At 48.8% G+C, this 25,813-nt stretch overlaps 2 protein-coding genes across 2 annotated transcripts; one reads left to right on the top strand and one right to left on the bottom strand.

The window, feature by feature from the left end:
- Position 1: 1 nt before the first annotated feature.
- On the top strand, positions 2–15,328 carry CLSTN3 (calsyntenin 3). Its single transcript, XM_054627796.2, is given in 19 exon segments — positions 2–55; positions 58–226; positions 2,907–3,029; positions 3,983–4,178; positions 4,657–4,865; positions 5,172–5,321; positions 5,952–6,137; positions 6,725–6,994; positions 7,281–7,393; positions 7,473–7,635; positions 8,691–8,747; positions 9,523–9,680; positions 9,863–10,011; positions 10,466–10,692; positions 11,771–11,941; positions 12,519–12,664; positions 12,786–12,921; positions 14,302–14,519; positions 14,603–15,328. Coding segments are annotated over 19 exon segments (3,051 nt in total). The 5' UTR covers positions 2–16; the 3' UTR covers positions 14,774–15,328.
- On the bottom strand, positions 15,128–23,611 carry LOC129117240 (solute carrier family 25 member 33-like). The gene is made up of 7 exons (XM_054627797.2): positions 23,507–23,611; positions 19,076–19,252; positions 18,475–18,552; positions 18,062–18,162; positions 17,401–17,467; positions 16,920–17,203; positions 15,128–16,818 (listed from the first exon to the last, which is right to left on the bottom strand). The coding sequence occupies exons 1-7, from the start codon at positions 23,545–23,547 to the stop codon at positions 16,619–16,621; spliced, it is 948 nt and encodes a 315-aa protein (XP_054483772.1). The 5' UTR covers positions 23,548–23,611; the 3' UTR covers positions 15,128–16,618.
- Positions 23,612–25,813: the final 2,202 nt, after the last annotated feature.

Raw genomic sequence — 25,813 nt, 5'->3', positions numbered from 1 at the left:
CGCCGCCCGTGACGTCATGCTGCAGTGCGGGGCGGGGCCGGGCGGGGCGCGGAGCCGCTGCCGGAGGTGCCGCCGTCCCTGCGCGCCGCCGCCGCGGGAGCGAGGGCGTGGGTCCTGCCGGGACCCGCCGCCACCGCCGCGATGGGCGACCCTCGGCCCCGCGCCGCCGTCCTCCTCCCTCTGCTCTGCCTCTGCGCCGCGCTGCCCGGCAGCTCCTCCAACAAAGGTGAGCGGCGGAGCGCCGCGGGCACGGTCCCGGGCGGCGGCGGGCGCTCCGCTGGGACCCACCGGCAGCCCCTGCGGAGGGGCTCTGGAGGGACACGCCGGCCGCGGCTCGTCCATCCGCCCCCGCGGTGGCGGTGCGGCTCCGCGCTGCCCGCCGCCTTCGCCCGGCACGTTTTTGTCGGGGCATCTCCGCGGTCCCCGGCGGCCCCGGCTTTCTTCGCCCCTTCGGGCGCTCTCATCCCATCCCATCTCCATTCTCTACTTTGTCCATCTGTCATCCTACCACCGCTTTTTTCTCCATTCTTTCGTCTCCTGGCGCTCCCCTCGCGTTTCCCCTTTTTCCACCCACTTGTCATGCTTTTGTTTAGTTATCACTGGGTGGATTTAGATTCCCATCCCTTCCCTAGCATGCTGAGAGAGAATATGTTGTTTCTCCACAGATCCCTGCAGTTCATAAAACACATTCCCCAGCTCCATCTTACAGTCCTAGTTCATCCATCTACAATCTGTCAATAGGAACTGTTTATGCATAGTTATGCGTTAGCGATGCAGGCTGATTTTATGTATTTCATGTGATGAAGATGAAAGACCCCCGAACCACCCCAGTGCTACAGCTGTAACCTTCTGAATGCAGATGTTCTTTGAGCACACAGAGTGATGGAGAAAGGTGTAGGTTTCTGGTAGAGACAAGCCAGAGAGATTCATCCAAGGGCAGTCAGCGTGTTGGTAATCTGACAGGGTGGGAAATTCCGTAAACATTTGAGGGACTCTGGGCTCAGCGGGGAATGTGACACCTTAGGGTGCTCTCTGTGCCTTGGAAGAGTCAGGGCTATGGGGTGGGTGCGCTGCAGAGCTGTGTGCACCCTGACATTGGTAGGGGCATTTATTTGTTCTGCTCTGCTTCCATGGGGCTCGGTGGCAAGGAAAGGCCCCTCATACTCTGGATTCTCCCTCTCCTTTGTGAATTTGCACTCGGAAACACCTACCCACCTTTGGCAAATTATATTAGATTGACGGGAGCTTTCTTGAAGCTGGTAGGAGTCTGTATCCTGGTAGGAGTCTGTATCCTAAAAATATTCCTAAAATGTTTTTCTATTCTCCAACAACTCATTTCCCAGAAATCAGATTGGTGATCCCCAAGTTGCAGGTGGATGCAGCAAAGGATTTATCTCTGTACCATCAGCTTGTTACCCCAGCAACAGGGCACATTTGGCATTTATAGCTCTGGATCCCCACCTCGGTGGTGTGGCGCATGGATAGAGCCGGAGCAGAATGGAATCCGGTGGGGACAATGGGCGGGCAGGGGGAGCCACGGGCACTTGCACACAGGGAGGATTCCACCTGCATACTGAGCAGGATGGATGTTGCTCTGGATTTCCTACGCAATGCTTTATAATCTCAGTCGATATGGTGGTGGAGAAGTGCCAACCCACGCTCTTCGCTGCCACTCCAGGCGGGATCTGCCCCCTCTGCCCTGCTGGGACATCCCCTCGCTGACCTGTCACCCTGCCTGCTGCCCCCCCAGCCACCCCTGGCAGCCCCCCCTGGCCCCAAAATGCACAAGTGCTTGGTTGCACAGGATGCTGCCTGTTTTGAGCCAACACATGAGGCCATGCCAGTATGGCCTTTCAGAGGACACTGTGCTGCAGAGGGTGGATTCAACATATTGGAAGTAGTGCCCTTGAGGGGAATGGCTCTGTATCCTACTCCCCACCAGCTCTGAGCCATGCTGTGCTCAAAGTGTTGCTGGTTGTAATAAATCTTGGTCTCCAGAGGGTGGGAGAGTGGGGGATTATCTGGGAATGGGGGTTGTAACTAGGCCATGTAATATAATCTCTGAGGCCCATTTGGCAGGGAGTGGGCATGGGGGAGGGGTTTGTAATTTGTAATGATTTTTCTTCCTCTCTCCCCTCCGATCCCCTCCCCTTCACTCCCCCCCACCCCTTTATTTCTCCCTTTCCCTGCCCCGGAGCCTGTGTGATAAAGATTAATTTGCTATTTCTGGGCCTGTGACATTTTTCAGAGCCTCCTGCTGGCTGCTGCCTCCATGCCAAGCCTGGCTGGGCTCCAGCCAACGGGATTAGCAAGGAGGGCCCAAAGGAATATGGTGCTCACCATGGAGTGGGGAAGGAAAGAGCAAGGGGCTCTCAGAATAGGTTGCTATTTGCATAGGATGGCTGACTGAAGGTGTACCTGGGCATGTCTGTGTAGGTCCTGGGCCTTAGTCTAGAGGGTGCTAGGCAGAAGTGATAATGGCTGCATTGTTCCCTGGGGATACCCCAAAGGAAGATGTAGGCTGGATCCTTCCATTATGGCTTCATTGAGCTAAAGGATTTAGTATTTGGAATCTGTCTCCAGGCTGAGGCTGCTTCCGCCTCTTGAGTTCACTTTTTTTTTAGCTGCTCCAGCTTTTCTGGGTGCCCAGGTGTCTCTCCACCTATTTCTAATAAGATAGTAATGAGGACACAAGAAGGAACACATTGTTTCTGAAGAGGTCTCCCATGAGTAGAACTAAATAAAGATAACTTTTTTCTCCCAGCCTATTTTAGATGTCTTTATTTCTAGAGAAGAAGGTGGTTGTTACTTGCCAGGGGATGAAATTCTTCTCTTTTCCTACTGAATCTGCAGTTGGTGGCTAATACATTCCTGTCCTCCAATCCCTTACCCCAAATCTGCCTCAGCAAACAAGCACAAACCATGGATTGAAGCCGAGTACCAGGGCATCGTCATGGAGAATGACAACACCGTCCTGCTCAACCCGCCGCTGTTTGCTCTGGACAAAGATGCCCCACTGCGCTATGCAGGTAGGTGGGGAACAGCTCTGGCAAGGGTGCAAGGCAGGGACACACCTATGGAGAGGCAGGGACACAGTGACATTCATCCCTATACTGGATCCTACCCCTCTTCAGGAAACAATCACCTCCAAGCCTTGTTCTGGAGGAGGTCCCTAGTGAAGTCTGGAGGCAATTTGGGCACAGCTTGATTTAGGATGCTGTGAGCTGTTTCCTCAGGGAGAGGAACTGAGGGTGGAGCCAGCTACTTTTTGACGCAGTTCTGCTATTTCCAAAGATCACATGCACAGTGCTGAGTCTGTGAGCCCTGGAGAAAGCTGGTAGGGCACCCTTCCTTGGCAGTGCTACATCCCCTCACAGTGAGCACAAATCCCTGAACAACAGTCCAGGCTCTCAATGGTTGTATTCCTAGTGCTTGCTTAGGCCACGCCTGGGATTTCCTCACACGTTCTTCCTCAGCTTTGGGAGAGTAAATGTAGTCCCTGGGAGCTGAATTTTAGGGTTTAGGTGACCCTATCTGCAGTTCCCTGCGGTACTTTGCGCATCCTGTGCGTGTGGGTGGATGAGACATCGTGGATCTTCATGCTCTGGCTATCTGCAGTGTATGGCCCGTTTTGCCTCCCTGAGGGATGCAGAGGAGAAATAAGGTGCTCCCCCAGGACTGTGTAGCACTAATAAATGTAGCTTAAGCCTTGTAACCTTCAATCTTTCCTGATGCTGGCCAGGACTCCTTGCCGTGGGAGTATTCTCCAGTAGATGGCAATCTGCACCGTTAATGGCTGTAAGGGATAGCAGGAGGAAATCCTAGGGAGCCAAAAACTGCTCAAGATGAAGGATGATAATGGGGGAGAATGGAAAGTGTAAGTTAGAAAGGAAGAAAATATGGGAAAGGAAAGAAGGGGATGTAATATGCTCTCCTCAGTCCTTTTCTTTCTCCCCTTCCTCTCTGTTTTTGTGTGTACCAGGTGAAATCTGTGGCTTCAGGATCCATGGGTCAGGGGTACCTTTTGAAGCTGTGATCCTGGACAAAGCTACAGGAGAGGGGCTGATCCGGGCCAAGGAACCAGTGGATTGTGAAGCGCATAAGGAGCACACATTTACCATCCAGGCCTATGACTGTGGAGAGGGACCTGATGGAGCAAATACCAAAAAATCACACAAGTAAGTTCATGCAGACATTGCTGCATGCTACAAAATGTGATCTGTGACAAAAATGCAAAGGAAAGTTGCTGTGGAAACACTTCCTTTAGCCAGAAGTATTTTTCTCTAGCCACGACATTATAACTCAACATGCTGAGAAGACCCAAAGAGAAATGTTCACTGGCTGTCACATGAGTGAATGCAGAATGGAGGGCTGTTTGACAGCAGCTTCTAAAAGTGCTGTTTTACATTGCTGCATATTGGTAGGAGGTCCAGATTGCATTATTATTACTTTTGCTCTTTCTGAGAGCTTGGAAACCATTGTCCAAGCACCTGTGTGACAGCATTGCTGCACTGAAATCAAGGTGTCTTTCTTTGTCCTTGCTTTTGACAGCTGGGAATCAGAGTGGTGCACTTTAAAAGAATTACTTACTCTGAAATTTAGGTGGCGCGTGGCTCGTAATCAGCCCATCAGTTCTTATTGATGTCTCTGCATCAGGGCCACAGTGCACGTCCGAGTGAACGATGTGAATGAGTTTGCTCCTGTCTTTGTGGAGAAGCTGTACCGCGTGGCAGTGACCGAGGGAAAGCTGTACGACCGCATCTTGCGTGTGGAGGCCATCGACGGCGATTGCTCCCCGCAGTACAGCCAGATCTGCTACTATGAGATCCTGACCCCCAATATTCCCTTCCTCATTGACAACGACGGTAAGAATCCTCACCCACCACGTGCACATCACTCTTGTTCTCCTGCTCTGCTCCTTCTCTGCCAGCCTCATCTGAAGGCAGAGCTGTGCTATATAAATTTTCCAGTGATGCTGATCTATCCTGGTGAGAGCAGCAGCATCCATTTTGTGGGATGCTATAACTTTTTACAAAGTGACACTGGGCAGAGTGACTCAACTCTTTTTTGGTTGTTTTTGTCATTGATCAAAGATATGAGTGATTTTTAGAAGGAACGTCTTTGAGGAGACTGCCTGTCCTCTACCTTGATCTCTTTGTTTTGCAAACCAGGGAACATTGAGAACACGGAGAAGCTGCAGTACAGTGCGGATCGTGTCTACAAATTCACAGTGACAGCCTATGACTGTGGAAAGAAGAGGGCTTCTGATGATGCTGAAGTGGAAATCCAGGTGAAACCCACCTGCAAGCCCAGCTGGCAGGGTATGAAACCTCCAAACACATTTATCTCTTCTCTTTGCTTTTCCTCAGCTACTACTCAGTCCTGCTCATCATGGTTGTTTGTATATAAACATATAAATTTGTGTGCCCACATATATGGTTCAGTTCTAGCACCAGCTCATCTCCATCAGGGGACACGGTAGGTGTCTAAGTCTGTTGCAAAGCCACTGGAAAATCATTCCTTGGATTACTGTGAGCTGCTATGTGTTTGATAAGGCTCATAGACTGTATTCAGTAAAGATTGTTTTTGAGGCTGCTCTTCTGGAAGATATTTGTCTTTTCCAGTGGTGGCGTATTCCTGCAGGTTCACCTTAGTCTATTAGAATTAAGGGGAAATCAACGCAGCTAAACACCTGCTCTGCCTGTTAAGAAAGGCTGACCAACCACAGAGTGATGACACATCAGTATTAGCCATGGAAGCTGGGACCTGGGACTCAGTGATTCTAGGAAATCTTCCCATGCATTGATGCCAGCTGCGTAAAGCTGTGTTTCCGGTGTGGAAAGGGCCAAAAATTTGGACTAATCCATAGATGCCACTTGTGTGTATGCCAGGTGTTCTGGCCCTGTGTCCTTGGCAGATCCTAATCCCTCACTTTCACTCCTTTCCATTAGGCTGGAACAAGAGGATTGAGTACACCCCCGGTGCAGGCAGCCTGGCACTCTTCCCCACCATTCACCTGGAGACCTGTGATGAGCCACTGTGGAACATCCAGGCCACGGTGGAGCTGCAGACCAACCATGTGGCCAAGGGCTGTGACCGGGACAACTACTCGGAGAAGTCCCTGCGCAAACTCTGTGGTGAATTGGTTCTTTCCTGGGCTGAGGGAGGCTGTGGCACAGCACCCTACCCCTCACACAGCAGAGGTGCTGGGGAACACATTCCTCACATCTGCTGTGGTCACTGGAGTGGGAGGACACCGAGCTTGTGTGTTGCACTGAGGGGCAATGGGTGTTCCCACCCATATCACGTGGAATTGTGGAATGGTTTGGACTGGAAGGAACCTTAAAGATCCTCTAGTTCCAACATCCGTGCCAGGGACAGGGACACCTTGCACAAGGCCAGGTTGCTCAGAGTCTCATCCAACCTGGCACTGAACACTTCCACAACTTTCTAGTTTTATAGGGGACCACCTGTGCTTTCCTTGCTGGGAATCCAGAGATTTCTGTGCATTGTTCCACTATGCAGAGTCTGTGGGACTTCCCTCAGCACTGAATAGAAAGTCACCATTCTTCTCCAGACAGGAGAAGGCCTTTAGGCAACTCCTCATCTCCCTGTGCACTCAGACATTCAAGTGAGGTTTCCAGTGCCCACTTAATCTGATCTCCAGTTCTCAAGCTCCTTATTCTCCCATGCCAAGGTTCCTGACTCCCTCCCTTCTTGGTAGGTGCTGCCTCAGGAGAGATTGACCTGCTGCCAGTGCCTAGCCCCACGGCAAACTGGACGGCGCGGCTCTCAGTGCACTACAGCCAGGACAGCAGCCTCATCTACTGGTTCAATGGCAGCCAGGCTGCCCAGGTGCCTGTGGTGAATGGACCGAATGGCCACGAGGGGCTGAGTGACCACTTCACCCTGTCCCTGTGGATGAAGCATGCCGTGGTGCCCAGCAAAGGCAGGCGGGAAGAGGAGACTGTGATCTGCAGTACAGTGCGGAGCGGTGAGGCTTCTCCCGGGGTGGTGACACTTCTGCCCACTGCCTCTTAACTCCTTAGAGGGGATTGTCCCTGCAAGGGTGAATCTCTGATGTTCCAAAGCAGGACTGGGGCAGGGGTTCCTCCTTAGGAACACAGCTTCTTTAGGTGTCCCTTTTCCTCAGAGTGCTCAAGTGTCCTCTGAGCACACGGTGCTGAGTGCCAGTCATGCATGGCAGCGTGGGCTTCTGGGTTCTGGCTAGCGGGACTGCTTGGAGTGTGACACATAATCCCTGTGCTTGCCCCTGGCAGAGGATGGCTACTCACACTACTCTCTGGCTGTGCATGGCTGCCGGATTTCTTTCCTCTACTGGCCGTTGCTGGAAAGCGCGAGGCCTGTGAAATTCCTCTGGAAGCTTGAGCAGGTGAGGAAGGGTTTGCATCCTCCCCACGTCCCTTCTCCTTCTGCCCTTTGCCGATGCCGTGCTCTGCTGTCTGCTGCAGGTCTGCGATGACGAGTGGCACCACTACGCCCTCAACCTGGAGTTCCCCACGGTGACGCTGTACGTGGATGGCGTCTCCTACGACCCTGCCCTGATCCACGACAACGGCCTCATCCACCCGCCGCGGCCCGAGCCTTCCCTCATGATCGGGGCCTGCTGGGCCGGTGAGTGCCTGCTCCCCAGGCCGTGCTCTTCCCATGCGGGAATAAAGGGGTGGAGGGAGATCCAGGAGAGGTGAGAGAAACACCACCCAGTACTAAATGATGCAGACCACGCTGCAGCCATCTTGCCTGCTTGGCACCAAAGCTAGCGTGTCTCCTTCCTTCCTCATGGACCAAGATAGTAACAGCTCAGGGGAAAGTGTCACTGGCAGTTTCCTGAACAACAGCCACAGAATATGCAAGGGATAACCTCTGCTCTTTCAGGCAGAGGAGAGTTGAAACTCTGTACCTCATTCAGGCACTGGCATTTCTATCAGTACTTTCAACAGGCAGTACTAGTTATGCCGCTGATTGTGTTGATGGGGATTTCTGTGTCTTGAGGGTCTTATGAAAAAGCCATAAATCCTTCTGTACAGGAATTGGGTTGAAAGACAAAAATCGGGTAAGGAACAAAGTTAGATCACTACTAGATTAAAACCTGTTCTATGGAGATGTAAGGCTGCACTTCTCAGATTCTTCAGTTCTCCTGCTAGACTGAAGCAGGACAGAACTAAAGGAATTTTCCTACTGCTTGCCTTCACTCCAGTGGAAGTTTCTAGCAAGATCAAATCTTTGCTGTACTGCTGCTTCTCTGAGGTCAGAGATCTTCCCACAGCTCTGTGCTTTCTTGATTGGCGTTTTGCAAACAACCAGTATTGATCAGCTTGGGACCATTTCCTGGAGCTATCTGTGTCTCTAAGGAATATTGAGAACATAGCTGGCTGTGAACATGGCTAATTCCCAAAAGAGATAACATTGGGAAAGGATTGAAAAGCTGCAAACATTGTAGTTTATCCCTTAAGTCAGTTACTCGTCCTATGGTGTCACTATCAGCCTCATGAGATGAACTCTGCCCTCTGTCATCTGTGATGTGCTGCCTCTAGGGCTGAAGGGCGCACTGCTTGGCACAGAGCTGTTCCTGGGGACTGGCCAATACAGGCAAGTAGAGATACTTGCCTCACCCTGTAACTACCATCTTCCAATGCCATATTGTTCATCCAGATATTCTCCTTTTGCAGAGGAGAAAACCAAAGAGAAAACCAAAGGAAGTGAAAACACCACTGATTCCGTGCAAGGTAGGGAAAAGAAAGAAGATGGATCTCTTCCCCTCTTGACTGTGCATGACTATCACTTTTTGCATGGTGCCTTCCTCATACAGCTTCCCCAGTCCTCTCCTGCCACCTCCCTCCACCGTGGGAGGAATCCCCTTATTTGGCAGATTGGTCCTTGATACCTTGGTACCTGTGGAGCATGAAAAGGCTGATGGAAGGACTGCAGCCTGCTTTGAGAGTTGGAGTATGCTTTTTGTGTGGATAAAGAGTACTCATGCCTGATCATTAAAGCTGATCTCTGAAGAACACAATAGCCATTAGAGACATCAGGAGATGTCACCTCATCCCTAACTATCTGTGGAATGTGTAGTTTCTTTTACAAGCCCTCACAGGAAGCAGAGTGAGAAGGGGACAAGAAATTGTTTCCATCTGGCATTCAGCAGTTTGATGGAAACTTCTCTATGCTACCCACCATTCACTGCCCTTGTCTTTTTGTTCGTCTGTTTTTCTCGCCTTCCCCCATCTAGAATTTCAAAAATTTTCATCTTCTTTCTTCAGCATCCCCTGTCTTCTTGTTGTCTTTGCTTTTCCATATCCTGTTCAATCCTCTGTCCCTCTCTACCTCCCTTATGTCCCTTACATTGTTGCTTTTGTTGTCTGGGCTTTTCCATGCCCCATGCCCCCGTCTGTATCCCTCCATGTCCCTTACCTCTGCATGGCCCTCACACTGTTGCTGCTGTGGTTTTGCTCTCTTCCTCGCCATGTCTCTCACACCCTCCACCTGCCATGTTTCCCTCAGGAGATCCTCTGTTGATACACCACTACTTCCATGGTTACTTGGCTGGCTTCACTGTGCGCCCTGGTAGCTTGGAGAGCCGGGAGGTTATTGAATGCCTGTATGCCTGCCGTGAGGGGCTTGATTACAGTGACTTCGACAGTCTGGGCAAAGGGATGAAGGTATGCCCATCTGCCCAGCTTGCATGGGTCTCCTCCACTCTCCTCCCCAGCCTTGCTTCCGAGGACTTTGCCTGCTCCCCCACCTCAGACAGCTCCCCACCTTTCTCCTATGTGTCTCTCTCAGCCTGGGTTCCTGTCATTTGCCAAGGAGCCATGAGTATTTTCTTTTCTTCCACCTCTAGGTTCATGTGAACCCCTCTCAGTCCCTGCTCACCTTGGAGGGTGATGATGTGGAAACCTTCAACCACGCGATCCAGCACGTGGCTTACATGAATTCACTGCGCTTTGCTACCCCTGGGGTGCGGCCACTCAGGCTCACCACTGCTGTCAAGTGAGTGGGCAAACCAGCCCCTCTGGCTCAGTTCAGCAAGAGGGTTGCCTCTCTTTTAAATAAAGTTACACTGACTCACTTTGTATTTTAAAATAATTGTATTTTAAGATGGTCTCAAAATGGGTAAAAATCTTCCTGAAAATAAATGATTAATTTTCCAGTATACAAATGGATACTGTAGTACTGCTTCCTAGTCCCCTCCACTCACAGTGTTCCAGGCATGTGGACTGGTTTTAATTTTCTCTGTGTTTGTCGATGTGACCAAGTCACCAGATCCCAGTGGTGTCACTCCTATCACACGTCCCTGCCTTGCTCAGCAGGCTGTAGGGAAGCTTTAGGAGGACTGTTGGAAAAAGGATATTCCCTTCCCTGGAAGTGATGGGCAGGAGGTGATCTTTTATAATGTTGTTGTTGGAAGCTTAGGCAACTGATGTTTTCTACTGCTCTCCTTCAGGTGTTTCAGTGAGGAGTCCTGTGTCTCCATTCCTGATGTGGAAGGCTATGTTGTGGTGCTACAGCCTGATGCCCCCCAGATCCTGCTGAGTGGCACTGCCCACTTTGCTCATCCTGCGTCAGACTTTGAGGCTCCAGAAGGGATTCCCCTGTTCCCCAACCTCCAGATCACCTGCTCTATTTCTCACCAGGTGGAGGCCAAGAAGGATGAGAACTGGCACGGTACCGGTGAGTGGAGCACAGGGCAAGGTGTAAGAGACAAGAGTTGCAGTCCTGCAGAGGAAGTAGAGCCCCTGTAATTACACCAAAAAGTGAGAGTTTACAAATTTAGAAGCAAGGCACATTGTCTGTCAATATGTAGGCTAATCGGCTCTTATCCTTTTCTGCTCCTCCCTGTACTTTTTCTATCCACTCAATTCCTTTGCCTCACTCTCTCCTAATTCTTTCCCAGGCTGCTCATTCCTAATCCCTTTTACATTTTACCTACATTCCCCTTTATTGAATCCAGTGTTGGATGGATGTCCTGCCCATTACTCGCTCTACTCCTGCACTAACTTAGTCTCATCCCACTTCCTTTTCTCCTGCTTTCTTTTTTACTTCTTGCTCCCTTCCTTCTCTTCCTGCCTCACTTTTTCCCGTGAATTCCCAGCCAGTTTCCTCACACCCTACAGTATTCTGTCCTTCAATTTCTTTCCATCATGCTCAGATAATTTCTCTGCAGTCTGTGCTCTGTGTCCATTCACTTCTTTCATATCTCTTCTGGTAATAGGATTTTTTGCTCCTACTTTTCTGTTTAGAAGCTTTGCCTTTCCTTACACAATGATGAGTTCCTTGACTTGAGAGCAGATTTTTCTCAATCCTGCTGAAAGCAGTTAGTTATTGAATGTGGTTGCCATTTTAAAGAAGATAAGATCTCAACCATGGTAACCAACAGTGTGAGACGGAAAAGCTTTCAAAAGCATGCAGGGCCTGGGAATGTGTGAGTGTTGTTTCTAATTTGCACAGTGTCATTGTCAACAAAATCCTTACAGCCAAGATGCATTATCATGAACCAGACTGATAATAGTATGTTGTTCCAAAATAAAGTGACTTTATTATGTGCATAGATAATGTCATTAGAACCATCCTGAAACAAGTAATTAGACTGACAGTGATTTTACTTAAGGTCAGTGCTAGGTGGAGAAGGAGAAGTAATTACATATGATGTGAGCATTCTTAGGTAAGCAGGTTCCCCTCTGAGTAACTCCTTCCTTCTCTGATGGCTGTCTGGCTTTCTGGCCACATCTCCTTTCTGTTTGCATCTCAGTGACAGACACACGAATGTCAGATGAGATTGTGCACAACCTGGATGGCTGCGAGATCTCATTGGTAGGAGATGACTTGGACCCAGAGAGGGAGTACCTGCTCCTGGATGGAGCACTGCTGCAGCAGCGGGGCCTGGAGCTCGTTAACACCTCTGCCTACCTGACCATCACAGGTATGTCCTCTCCATGGTCTCAGCTACCTAGTTATGCCTCTGTCACCGACTGTCAGGCATCACTGGGAGAAGCACTTGACCTTAGGATGTGTTGGTGTACTTTGTGACACTGAGATGTCACTGTTTCTTGAACTCCTGGCTTTTGGAAGTTTGCAGACCATTTCCTTGGGGAGGTGGCTTTTCCTCCAGTACAAAGTGCTGGAACATGGTGTCAGCTCTCACCCAGGCTTGTATCACTCCTCCTGATTTACTCCTTGGGGTTTGGTGCTCTCAGGTGTCAGCAGCATTTTGCATGACACGACAGGGACAACATATCCCACAACTTGTGGACTGGTACAACACTTTAGTACTCTCCAGAACATAACAGGGTTGTTGTTCTCAATCCTCCCTTCCCTTCCACTTGTTTTAGCGATGCAAGCATCTGGTCCTCCTCAGCCAGCTCCATCTCTGAGCCCTTCCCAAAATGAACCCAGCACTCCCTTGGATCCCTCTGCAGCCTCTAGCTGCTGCAGGGTTAGGATGCCAGGTGACTTTGGAGCAGGAGCTTCCTCACCCCACCCCTCTCTTGTTGCCTCAGGCGTGGAGAGCATTGCGGTTTATGAGGAGATCCTACGCCAGGTCTCCTACCACATCAACCACGGTGCTGCCCTCTATGAAAGGAAGTTTCACCTGTCCTGCACTGAGATGAACGGACGCTACTCCAGCAACGAGTTCACTGTCGAGGTACAAGACTGATACATGCACAGAGATTCTTCTGCATGTGTGGGGAGGACATGGTGCATGGGAATGCATAGAATGTGCCATGGACACAGGGCTGAGTCCCCTCACTCTGGTCTTTCTGCAGGTGAATGTTCTCCACAACATGAACCGAGCTGCTCATCCTAACCATATTCTGAGCTCCCAGCAGTTTGTGCACCGAGGCCATCATTTACCTGCAGAGCTGTCTGGGCACAGTTTGGCAAGCACCCACAACAACCCAAGTATGTAACACTATCTTTTGGGTTTATTCCTTTAGATCAGGATGCTCATTTTCTCACATCCTGGCAGAACCTATAGTGGAGGATTCCTCTCCGGCTCCCTGCACCCATTATCATTGTTCTCCTTATATTTTCCTGTTCCACTCGTCGTTAGCCAGTGGACTGCAGTCTTTGTCAGATTGTATTTTAGAGCATGCTGCAACAATCCTCTTGTGGGATATTATCTTCTTGATGTAGAAGCCGACTGAATTCTACACCTCAGAGGGTCTAAAAAGAGTAACTGTAAGCTGACTTCATTCGTGCACCTTGCAAAGGTGCTGTGGGGGCTTGTGTAAAGTAATTTCAGAACGAAGCTTCAACAGCAGGAGAGAAAAGTGAGTCAAGACTGCCACTGCTCTAAAGAAAGAAATGGGAGTAGGTGGTGGTCAGCAAGGCAGGAAAATACAGGAGATGGCACCACACAGACAAGAGGAGAATTCTTGCCCCCAGAACAGAGGAGAGAGAAGCTTGAAAGCTAGACTAGATGTATATTTGTGCTGTTAGCCCTGTGCCTCAGGCATGACCACACCTCCAATCGATTCCTCCTAGGCTGTGAAAGCTCTGGACTTTACAGACATTTTGGTCCCCTGTCATAGGGAACAAGCAAGGCACCTTTGAGCTAGCTTTTGCTGCAGCTTCCAAAGTAGCTGATCCCAAGCTGTTCCAGTCCTGCAGCTGGCACTGCAGGGGCAGCCTGTGCATGTGCCAGCCTTTGCCTCTCCCTTCCCCAGCTCTGCCTGATGGCAGCAGCAAACTTTCCCTGCTGAACAGAATCACAAACAAATTTGTGGAGGGGCTAGATAGATTTTGCAGGGAAGGTGGTTATCTGGGGAGTTGAGGGTCAGTCTACAGGCCTAAAACAAACACGTAGGAGTTGGGCTAAGGGTCTTAGATGAATTTCAGATTTCTCCTGTGGAGAAGCCACGCTTTTACCACAGCACTTATTAGAAGTCCATCATAGAATTCACATCTGCTCCATGTGCAACGAAGGCATCTTTTGGCTTCTTGCTTTCTCTACTGCTTGCACAGAAATCACACTCTGAAAATCATCCTCAAGCCCTTAGAGCTGTCCCCAGCACACATTTCTCCCTCCCAAGAGCAGGATGCAGATATATGTGGTGCAACACATTCTGGCAAATTCTGCAGATAAAGATGTGCAGAGTCTCCACAGAGTCTACATCACAGGAACTGCCTGTGCCCAGGGGCACAGACAAGTCAGGCTGTGTTCCTGCTTAGACCAAAAACCGAGGCTCTGCCCAGGATCTCAGTTCCTGCATGTCAGCTTGGAAATGCATGTTTCTGTGACAGACTCTAGGCACAACTTCTTGCTTTCTTTCTCCAAAGTGGTCCCCAGTGCTGCCACCGTCATCATCGTGGTCTGTGTGGGCTTCCTGGCACTTATGGTGATCCTCGGCATCCTGCGCATCCACTCCCTGCACCGCCGGGGAATGGGGCAAGAGGTCCCTGGGGCTGCTGAGTCGGGGCACAGCAGCACTGGAGGCAAGGAGAGCGACATGTTCTGGGACGACTCGGCCCTCACCATCATTGTCAACCCCATGGAGGTGAGGAGCGGCCACCGCGGCGGGGCTGGGCGGCCAGGTGGCTTGTCACACCCTTCCCCTCACCCTGTATCTCACCTCCCCAGTCCTACCAGAGCTGTCAGGAGAGGGCAGCAGGCAGTGTGGAGGGCCGAGCTGGCGAGGGCATGGAGGATGATGACGACAGCACCGACTCGGAGACACCCGACTCCCCGGACAGCAGTGACATGAATGACCGGCACATCATCGGCAAAAGTGACGTCTCTCACCGCTACTAGGAGCTTTAAAACACCCGCCCAGTGGATCTCCCCAAAACATATGGCAGGAAGGAAGAGGTGTCTGACTTTCAACTTCTTTCCTCCCCCACCGTGTACACATGTGCTCCTCCCTCATTGATCATTTCTGCCTCCCATGCTCCTTCATCTTCTGCCATTCTCATTGTGGACATTCCCCACATTATTGACCCCCCATCTGGCTCTCCAGAAACATGTGTTAGGGCACTTACACATGATGGTGGCACGGTTCAAACTGGGATGCAGGTATTGGAAAGAATGAAATCTGAAAGGCAGAGCCAGCCATAGGGCTCAGAGTGGGGTTTCTCACAACCCCTCCCCAGATATTATATATATATATTGTATATTTTTTCAATGTTGTCATTTGAGGTTTATTCTCGTTTCATGCAAAAAAAAAAAAAAAGAAAAAAACAACCAACAAACCACTGCAGCTTTGTGTCGCTTTGTAAAATTGTCAATACTCCTAATACTAAATGAATGAAGGTAAGAAAGATGAGGAAACAAAGTGGATTTTAAAATAAATGGATTTCAAATAAAACATTCAGGACTTCTGCAGTTTTTCACTACAGCCAGGGAAAGAAATAGTGTAGGCTCTAATGTGAAACTGGAGCTTGTCCAGAGCATGTATTTACTGAAATTACTACCTTATCTCGGGGAAGGGTTACAATTTTTTAGCATATGTGATGAAGCAAGAAAAACACATCACTCACGACCCTACCCTGAGCCTTTCTGAGAATCAAAATGCTCTGTAAACACAATGGAGCCTTCCCCAGGACTCAGTGCTAGGGACCCACAAAGGAACAGAAGGCACTCAAGCCTGTAGCAGGTGAATGTAGCACATGCAGCAAACTGAATTCTTGAACACAGGAAAATAAATAAGGCTCTTTTCATACACTTAGTGTAGCAACAGAAACAGGCCAAATCTCCTTAGCTTCACCCATCTTCTCAAATAATCTGCTTTTTTTATCAGCATGATAAGAGTACTTTTTATACCAGGGGCTCCAGTTGTAGAACAGCCCCAGCACTTCTGGGGGAAGGAGGCATCTTCCTCTTTCTGCTGAGCATGGAGAGGATGGAAATACAACAGATACTAGCACAGCATGGCTCTGAGCCCAGCAGTAGCATGAGTTGTTAGGATAGTGCTTCAGAGCAGGTTGTGCTTCTTCCCTGGATCTACTTGGTCTGGTTTTTCAGACCCTGTAAGACAAAATGGGGCTGTCAGCTGATTGACACATCTTGGGGCAATGGCTGCAACATGTGAGGGACCCAGAGGAAAATTCTGCAATTTGTTGGCAGCCAAGGTTGAGAAATCCTCCTTAGGGGCAAGAAGGCAGTACGGTAGGTGAGAGTGGAAGAGCCCCTCTGAGGGCAAAGGTTGCAGCACAAGATCTGTGCTTGCTGCAGTTCTCTCAGATGTTTCAGCTCTAGCCTGTCTTCATGCCCAACTGTACCCATGTATGGTTGTTACTGGGTCCAAAAGAAGTGAACGTGCTGGGATAAGACCCTCTTAAACTTTTCTGCTTTGTCTCATTCCCAGTAAATTCTATGCCTTTGCTTCATCAAAGGAGTTTACAACAGGTGCTGTCAAACCAGTACCCTGACATCTTGAAGCACTGGAATAATTCAAGTCTCCAGAAGGAAAAAAAAAATGCTACACTGTGCACATTGGAGCAAAAAACTTGGCACAAAATAGTTGTTGCGTCCTGAGAAAGCCTGACCCAGATCTGATCTGTGACAAAAAGCACCACCTCTCAGAGCCCTGCAAAAGACCAGGCCTCAGGACCACGATGTCCCTGTACCTCCACAGCAGCCTCAGCCAAGTGCTACAGCTTACAAGGTGGGAGAGGCCAAATGTACGATGAGTTCGTAGGTGGCCATCATGATAGCTGCGTTTGGGATCTGGCGGATCAGGTGCGCCAGGAGCCCCCGGTATAAAGCCAAGGGTCCCTCTTCACGGACCACCAGCTGCAGAGTCTGTGCTAAGGAACGGTACCGGGAGCCCTCCTCACGCAACCGCGTCCGAATGACCTCTGGGGAGACAAGAGGGGAAGCCACATATTAGCAGATGGATCCCGCAGGCATGGCATCTCCCACCAAGGGGAGCAGCAGCAAGGAGAGAGGACTCACTGACCGTGTGGATATGCAATGCATGTAGCGCATGTTTTGGAGACAGCGGCAGCGCTCATTAGTCCGAAGAAATCGTTGTTGTTTGGTGGAAGTGTGAGTGATGGGGAATGGGAATGCTGGCTGTTCCTCAGCTCCTTTTTCAGTGCTTCATAGATGACAAAGTGTATGATGGTCTCTGACACTCCAGCATAGGAGGCAGTGATCCCACGGTAAAATCCACGCAGGCCTTCTGTGCGGTACACATGCATGGCACACTGGAGAGCGTTGCTGGCCGTCTCCCCCTTCACCCTGGAAAGAAGGGAGAGGATGAGGACAGCACACTGCACCCTGACCTGCAGGGCTGTTGTGAACACAGCCATAAGCCTCTTGCCCAGCCTATGACTTTCCATGTTCTGATGAGAAATCACAGACCTCTCTCTGCCCACGACCCCCCAAACCAATCCTGACGTGACATGGAGTGGCTCTGCACTGCAGGCCTGCCTTACCTGGCTTCCAGCTGCATCCTAGTTTTCACTAGCCAGATGGGGTTGGTGAGTGTGGCTGAGCTAATGCCTGGGGAACAGAAGAGGAAGACAGCCATGAGTGCCAGGATCATGCTGACAGTTTGTGAAGAGGTGCTGATCTATCAGCTCTCAGAGCTCTGCTTGGCAAGCTGCAGGCATTTGCAATTTGAGAATGACCTTGAGAAGAGATATTTAGGGCAGACTATTTGATTCTCCTCCTCCCCTATTCCAGCCTTTGTTTAGTGGTAATTAGCTCCTCTGCCTCCAACAAAATCCCACTACAGGCCGGGTGTTACAAAGAGGCAGGAAACAGAATGCTAATTTTTCAAGAGTAGAGGATTTTGTTAGAGAACTGGAATATATCAAGAGGAATGGTTCTGTGAGTGGTCTAAATTACACACTGCCTTCTCCCTCTCATAGCAGAATAGAGCTCATGATAGCAGCTGAAGGGGTAAAGACAAGACTTCAAGAGATGAGACTAAGAAGAATGAAGAGTGAGAAAACATTTGGGTTACCCAAAGAACTCACTTCTCCACATGTGGAGGGAGAAAACTTCAGAGCAGCAATGGAGAAGGAATGAAACACATAGGCATTTCCAGACAGAAGGACCTCTTGGCTTTGATTGGAGACAGAAAAGGCTCACCTGCACAGGCTGCTGCTAATATGTGTACTTCCTTGGACTCCGGCACCAGGACAGTATTAAGCCTCTCCTTAGTAGCAGAATAGGCAGCAAAATATATAGCCCTGATTGGAAAAAAATACAGAAGAGGTTACAGCTCCCCTATGAGGAGCAGAGACACTACTGTACAGTCTCACTCCAACTTTTCTTACTCCTATCACAGTTCTGTCTAACATGACATCAGATACGATTTATACCTGGCCCCCAGCAATTATCTTAACACTATGATCAGAAGCTCCAGAAGATGTCTGTGTGAAGGGGTCCTGTGGCACGTGAGCACAAGGCCCAGACTGCTTTCAGGAAGTGGAGTGACAGTTATGACACAGCCACACTTAGGAAGTGTGCAGCATGAGGCACTTCCATGGAGCAGAACTCACCGGGAAGGAGCAACCCCAGCGAGGTTTGGACCCAGACCTCGGAACAGGGACCGTTTGCCTTCCTTCTCAAGAATGGTCCTACAGAAGGAAATGAACAGAGAAATCAGCAGAGTAACTAAGCTGGGGACTCTCCTGTTCCTCCTCCTTCTTTGCTCTTCAGTATTTCTTGTAGCACCTCCTCCCCACCTCTCATGTTATCCTTTTTTCTGCCCTGCTCTCATTTTCTCTCCAATCACTTCTCCTCTCTTCTTCAGTCATAGAATCATGGAACGCCTTGGGTTGGAAATTACTTGAAAGATCATCTAGTTCCAGCTACCCTGCCATGGGTCACTAGTCATTGCATCCTATTCTTGATAATGCCATCCCTCAGGGTTGGATCCAATCACTAGCTGAGAAGTTTCTCCCAGCCCTCTAAGCTGCCTTGCAGAGCACAGATCACTAGTGAGAAGCAGATGTACCTGTGCTCTGATCAATCTTTCTATAGCACTTGTGACTTCCAGAGCCTCAGCTCAACTCTCTTTCTCTCTTCCCTCACACCCTCCTTGATGGCCAAACCATCATCTCCCTGGTGCTAACAAGCACACTGCCCTGTCCTGCTCACCTCAGCAACTTGAGCACTCCAGGAGATGGTGGGGTGGGATTCATCAGCCTCACACTCATCCCTGGCAGCTGTACCTCTGGGAGGCACAGAGGCCGCAGTGCCAGTTGGGATGACTGCAGACGTGTCTTCACCACTTCCAGGGGACAGGTCAGGATGGCTCCAGCTGTTCCACCACATCTAGGGCACAGCAGCACACATAAGAATGACCTCTGGGCCATAATAGGGCAATAATTCTGACCCTGCTTGTCCACAGCCTCTCTCCTCTGGGAGAGGAGGTTAGGTACCCCAGCCTGTGTCACACATGACTTCCTGCTCTGACACTGATTAACGTAACAGCTCAGCTTGGGACATCATCTGGCAGCCTCACTCTGAAGCCCTACTCAGTGTTTGAGACAAAGAGTCCCAAGTCCATGGGGACTCAGCAGTCCCCCAGAGCAAACATTTCTGCTGCCCACCCTCACTGCAAAGCCTTCTGCTGAGATCACCCAGCACCGTGGCCCACACTTCACCACAGCTACACCGGCTCACAGAAGGGCAGCACAGAACTCTCCCACCTCTCAGCTTACCCGTGTCTTTAATCCACAATTACACCAGACCCACATTGGCAAGGCCCTGTAAGCAAGATCTGTAGTTTCTGCCAACAGCCAGGCTCTCTCCAAGCCTGGCTTGCTTAATGAAAGAGGACTCTGACCTTCAGCAGGCAAAACCTATTTTTGGAACTCATGAACCATCTCCATCAATGGCTCTTGTCACACTGCAGGAATGCTGAAAGGACACATATCCCCTTTTTCCCTTTCCACCACCCAGGGACAAGCCATAACTGACACGTTTGGTTCTCAGCTTCTGCCCCTCTAAATCCTTTGACTGATAACTCTGCTCTTCTAGAGGAGGCTCAGTACCTGAAAGAGTGTTTTGAGATGAATTTGCATGCAAGCCATGCAAGAGGCTTTGACATATGAACGATCGTTCACATCTGCAACAGCGAAAGTTGCTTTGTTTCACAAGAGATGGAGGCTTAATAAAAAGCTCACTCTGCTCCAGAGAAAGAAAAGCCAACCAAAGAACTACAAGATATCAGGGAAGAGTCAGGTATATAATCAGAATTACATATGACAGTGCAGGATAGCAAACAGAGTTCTGAGGAATCATTTTGAAAAAGTCTATACAGTTCAGTAAACATATACAGTATTCTCACAGCCTTTGCTCCTAGGGCTTCATTATCATTGCCAAGAGGAAGAGGGGTTAAAAAAAAAAAAAAAAAAAAGAGGCCTGGATGTCTATTGCACATCCAAGAGTTGAAGCTATGGCAGCTAGGAGATTATGCAGCTAATGATGCCCACAACTAGCTGTGCTGTTCCATAACACTCATGTGGCTTTGTCAAGCCCTTGGCAGATGTACACAGTGGTGGTGACGACTTGCAGAGCAGTCCATCAGCAGCAATTTCCCTCAGGAGGTGTATGATGAGTGGTGGGAGTCTGGCAATGTTCTGACTCCTGAATTTAGCTCCAGCTCAGAAGACAGCACATGGCAAAGCAGTGAACAGCCCGGCTCAGGTTCTCTGGGTCAACAAGCTGACCGAGCACAGACTCCAAGACACAGCCTACGTTGCAATCCAGAGCTGTATGAGGCAGGGTCTGCTTTCACAAAGGCCATGTTGATTCTTCCCAAACAGATTCTTCCCCTATCCACTTAGGGGTCCAACAGTCCTGTTCTTTACCTTAGATTCTATTAATTTGTCTTATACAGGCTCCAGACTTACATGCCTGTTGTTTCTTCTGACCAGAAGTACAGTCTCCAGTTCAGGAAAAGATTGAGTACAGTGGTGACAGATCAAGGTCTAAAAGGTCAGAATAGGGCAGTTTCAACTCCTTATCTAAAAGCTGAGTGAACAATACATCAGGAAAACACTGAGAGAAGCAATTGCTTGGTATAATAATAATTCTTCTCTTTAATAGTGCATAAGGAAGCAAAAGTTTATGTAATGTTCTCTTAATATGTAATTTCTTCAAGAACTCCCCACCTGCAATGGTCAGGATCTGAGTTTGAACACATGCTTCCAGTATACAGAAAAGTTTCCTGAGGTCATGTTCCTGAAGCTACTGATACATACAGAAAACAAAAAAGTATTACAAAAGACATAATAACAATTAAAGAAATTGTTGCTCCTTAGCATAGTGGCCATTTAATCAGCAGAAAGAGAGTATGAGGTGAAGGGCCACTATGAGCTGCTGTGAGACTAAAGAGGAAAAAAGAAAATGCACTAATTAAAGCTAAGGAAATGAGGTGTACCAGTTGTTCAAAACTAGAAGAAATCTCAACTGTGATGTATTATCTTGCATTAGACGATGATACAGCTGCTCACACTATATGGAAGACATAGGTCTGCAAAATTCTTCTGTTTCAGGAGAAATGGAAAATTATGTGTCATTATTTTAGAAGCAGGAACTAAAGCAATTTCTGCAAAATAGGATGAAGAGCAGCAGTGAAAACGAGTACAACATGTACTCTCAGAGGAAAGCCACAGCAAAAAGTGCTAATTGAAGAAGGCGGGTAATTTTACCTTAGAAAATGGTACTTGCCTCTAGATCTTGCTTTCACATTTTAAAGGGAAAACTGACAAGTTTGAGGTGACTGAAAAAGAGGATTAGTTGAGAAATACAAAAGACACTGGTAGCATTTTTTAAGTGATCTAAAAAGTGTATAAGCACATGCACAGAGGTGACAAAGTTTACTGGTAATTCATGTTAGCTCTTACTAAGGATAGCCAAAAATTAAGATGGCTTGAAGGTCTTCATTTAAGAACAGCAATGCTGGATCAGACAAACCTGCAGTTAAACCAGGTTTCTGCCTAGGACACAGAAAAATAAAGGTCACCTACAGAAGAGTAGGAGAAATACCTCCAGAGCACTCTCCCAGCTTCCCAATTTTCAGTTCAGGGATTTCCTCAGCCAGAAATGTTGCCTTGCTTTTAGTAGCCTTCAACACATTCTTTTTCATTCATATTTTTAAAATGCTTCCTGGACACATAAGAAGCCTTTACCTTCTACCATCCTGTTCCCAGGAGTCCCACAGTTTAACTGCACACTGTGGGAAGAACTGTGTTCTTGCATTAGTTCTGAACAAACCTCTCACAAGTTTCTTTGGCTGGTCCCTGGTTCTTATACTGAAGATAAAGTGGAGAACTGCTCCTTCACAAATGAGACCCTGTTTTGTTTCATTACACAAACCAGTAATATTAAATATCATGCAGCAATAAACTGAACTTCTCTTTCATCTCTTACTCACGTTATTAGCCCCAGGGTTTTAATTAGCTGTAATTCAGGAGTATTGCTTAATGGATGAGGACGAGATACAGACTGACAAAGTTCCCATGAGTGACACTCTTGTCACAAGCCAAACTCTCAGTTTTTTGAGAACCATGGTGGAAAAAGATGAAGAAAAACTTAAGAAGAAAGCTAAGAAAGATAAATGTATTAAGAAAGTCTAAGATGCAATGCATATATAGTTCAAAGGATAAGTTAATAAAAGAGAATAACATATACAAAATAACAATGGGTACAGAGAGGACAGGTACACATACGCAAAGATTGACATAGCACAAGAACTGGATTAGCTGCAGAAAACTGGAAATCTACTAATTAAAAGCAATTAAATTATGCGCCTTATTGTACATGCTGTATCACAGGCCTCACTGTCACACAGACTCCAGCAGGTTGGTGGGATTTGGAAAAGGATTAGATGGATGCCTAAGGAGGACTTCTGCAGTTACTCAGCAAAGTCTAGAGGACCTCATTATTTTCTGCTTTAGGGCACCATAAACTTGAAGCTCATTGTTTTGAGACTTTAAAGCGAGGAAGGCAGAAACGCCACGGGACAAATAACTTGCTCAGGGGCACGCTTCTAATGCAGAGGGGCTCGGCTGGGGTCCAAACACCTGACTCACCAGAATCAGCCGCGCTATTTAAAGCCAGAAAAGTGACACAGGAATCTCAGCCATGCGCTGATGGAGAGAGCTGGGCGCCCTCCCGAACGCATGGATGCCTCGTGGCGCTCTCGTTCAGCACCCCTTTTCCCTTGCCTCGCATCCCGGGAAAGCTCCGGCTGGACCAAACCCCGTGTCCCACAGGGAGGTTCTCCGCCTTCCCAAGCCGCGGAGCCGGGCATTCCCCGCGGCGCTGCGGGACTGCTCCGCGCCGCCGAGCCCCGATCGGGACCGGCACAGCCGCGACCGCACGGGCCAGCACGGCGGAGCCGCGGGGGCTGCTCTGCCCCGGCGGGGGCTGCTCTGCCCCGGCGGGGGCTGCTCTGCCCCGGCTTCCCGGCGGGAGCTGCTCTGCCCCGGCTCCCCGGCGGCGGCTGCAGGATCCGCTGCCCGAATCCCGCCCCCGGGCGCCCTCCTGCCCCCGAATCCCGCCTCCCGGGGCACTCACCCTCCGGCGAGCAGGTGGAGCAGCGTGCTGTGCTGCGACATGGCCCCGCCGCTGCCGCCCGGCCCCGGTCCGGGCCGGCCCCGCCGCAGGAGGAGGTGCCCGGGCGGCGGCGGCGGCAGCGGCAGCGGGAGGGGCGGGCGGGGCGCTGCGAAGGGAGCGCGGGTTCCTCGGTGCGGAGGTACGGGTGATCATTCACACAGCTCCTCTGGCCCGGCCACTCAAGGCTCTTCCATTAAAAACAAACGAACAACCATCCCCAACCTCCAAACGGACCCCCAAACTTAAACAAACTTGTCTTTGTTTTGCACGTAGGGGAGCCAAGGCAAACTGATTTTTTCCACCACGGGAAAGCGATGGGTCCAAGAGCAGAGCCAAGTGGTTCCTGATGCTCGTCCTCACTCATGGAACCCATGAGTTATTCCTCTCTGCAGATTCACTTCCTACATTTGTCTCTGTTGTAGCACCATTGTACCCAAACTGGACACTCAGTCAGTCCTGTGTCACTCAGTGATGTGAGTGAAGTCACAGCAGTACAGAATGTGATATAAATACAGAAAGATGCTTCTTCAGATGTTTGGGTTTATATAAAAACGGGCCAATGCTCTCCACAAAAAACATAAATTAGACCCATGACTTTGAAGTTCGGAGGATCAGTGTGAGAAAGACAGGGAATATTCAGGGGCAAAAGATGCTCTGTTGCTTTTTCAAAGGCACAGTTTCAGAGCGCATCAGAGTTCACTGAATATCATCTTCCTTAAAAAAAGCAGAATGTACATCAACATGATGCTGTTGCCAAAAAGGCACACATCAGATCAGTTTATGTGTTTAGGAGGACAGCCTGTGGGTCAGATGAAACGAGCTGTCAGAACAGCTCTGTACTGCTGTGACTTCACTCACAGCACTGAATGACACAGGACTGGCTGAGTGTCCAGTTTGGGTACAGTGCTGCTACAACAGAGACAAATGTAGGAAGTGAATCCACAGAGGGGAATAACTACCTTGGCCACTCAAGCTGAAGGATTGAAAAAAATTGCAGCTTTTAGTCTGGAGGAGAAGGAATTAAGGGAGACATGGCAACTGAGTCGAATTAAGTACAAAGATACTTTGAAAAGGAAATGAGTACCTTATGTGTGGTGGAAAAGAACAGAACTATCAGCTCATCAATAGTGCCTGTCACTACCTGGGCAATGAGGGGAAGACCAGTAAAAAGACTGGCTTTCTGGTCAGTGAAATTGGAAGCTGACCAAAGATACCTAGAAGCTCCAAGCATTTTTTACTTGTCTTCACTGTGGTAGTGGCTAGGTGAATATCTTAAATAGCTCCAGTTGCAAGTGGGGAAAAAGTCATTCTAGATTTTTAAGCACTTAGGCAAAGTCAAGGTTTTCAGACTGATTGGGGCTGATGAACTTCATGCTGTGATGAGAACTGGAGAACTGGAGAATGGTCCTAGATATCTTTGAGATATCTAGGCAGTGGAGAGGTTCAGAAGACTGGAAAAGGCCAAATATATTGGGCATTGAAAAAAGAAAATCTGACTACTTACTAGTCAGCCAGCATAATTTTACTGCCTTTCCCTGTGACACTGGAACAAATAAATATTATGTAGACAACTCACATTTTCCATTTGCAAATAGAAGAGATCAAGTTAAACCAATCTTTCATGGCAGACTTGTCCTTGTGGTCAAGGAAGTAACAATAGATATTAAATTTTTTATTTCAGTAGGATTTTTACTCTGTTTCATCTGACAGTCATTAGGAAACATGGGAAACTCGATCTACTGAAATCACTGTTGGGAGCATCTGATGCTGATTGGAAAATTCTAAGATTAGTTTTTGGTGCTATGCTGTCTGTCTGGAAAGACATATCAAGGAGTCCTGCAGAGATCTGTTTTCAGTGTGCTATTAGTATGTTTTTTTTCCCAGTAATTTATACAGTGGACCAGAAAATTGTGTCTATTAAAATCTGCAGACAACATTAACCTGAGAGTGGTTGCAAAGGATTTGGTAGAAAAAAATCGTATACAAATGATCTTGATCAATGGGAGAAATAGCCTGAAAGTGTAGAACACCATTTAATAAAAGCATGTGCTAAGTTTTGCACTTGGAAAGAAATAATGAATTTCACAAAGTTAGGATGGGGAATAGTTAGACAGAGACCTCCATTTTGTCACTGGTTTCCATCAGGCCAGGACCTTCAGCAGAGTATTGGTATTGAGAACAGCTGAAGGATGCAGAGCCTGGAATAGCCTTTTCAGAAACTGTACTATTTGTCTTTCTCATCTCTCCAAGAGTTTTTGGGGCCCCCTG

This window comes from Agelaius phoeniceus, chromosome 2 (assembly GCF_051311805.1).
Source record: "Agelaius phoeniceus isolate bAgePho1 chromosome 2, bAgePho1.hap1, whole genome shotgun sequence".
In the NCBI taxonomy this organism is placed as follows: Eukaryota; Metazoa; Chordata; class Aves; order Passeriformes; family Icteridae; genus Agelaius; species Agelaius phoeniceus.
This window is presented reverse-complemented; position numbering and strand designations above follow the sequence as displayed.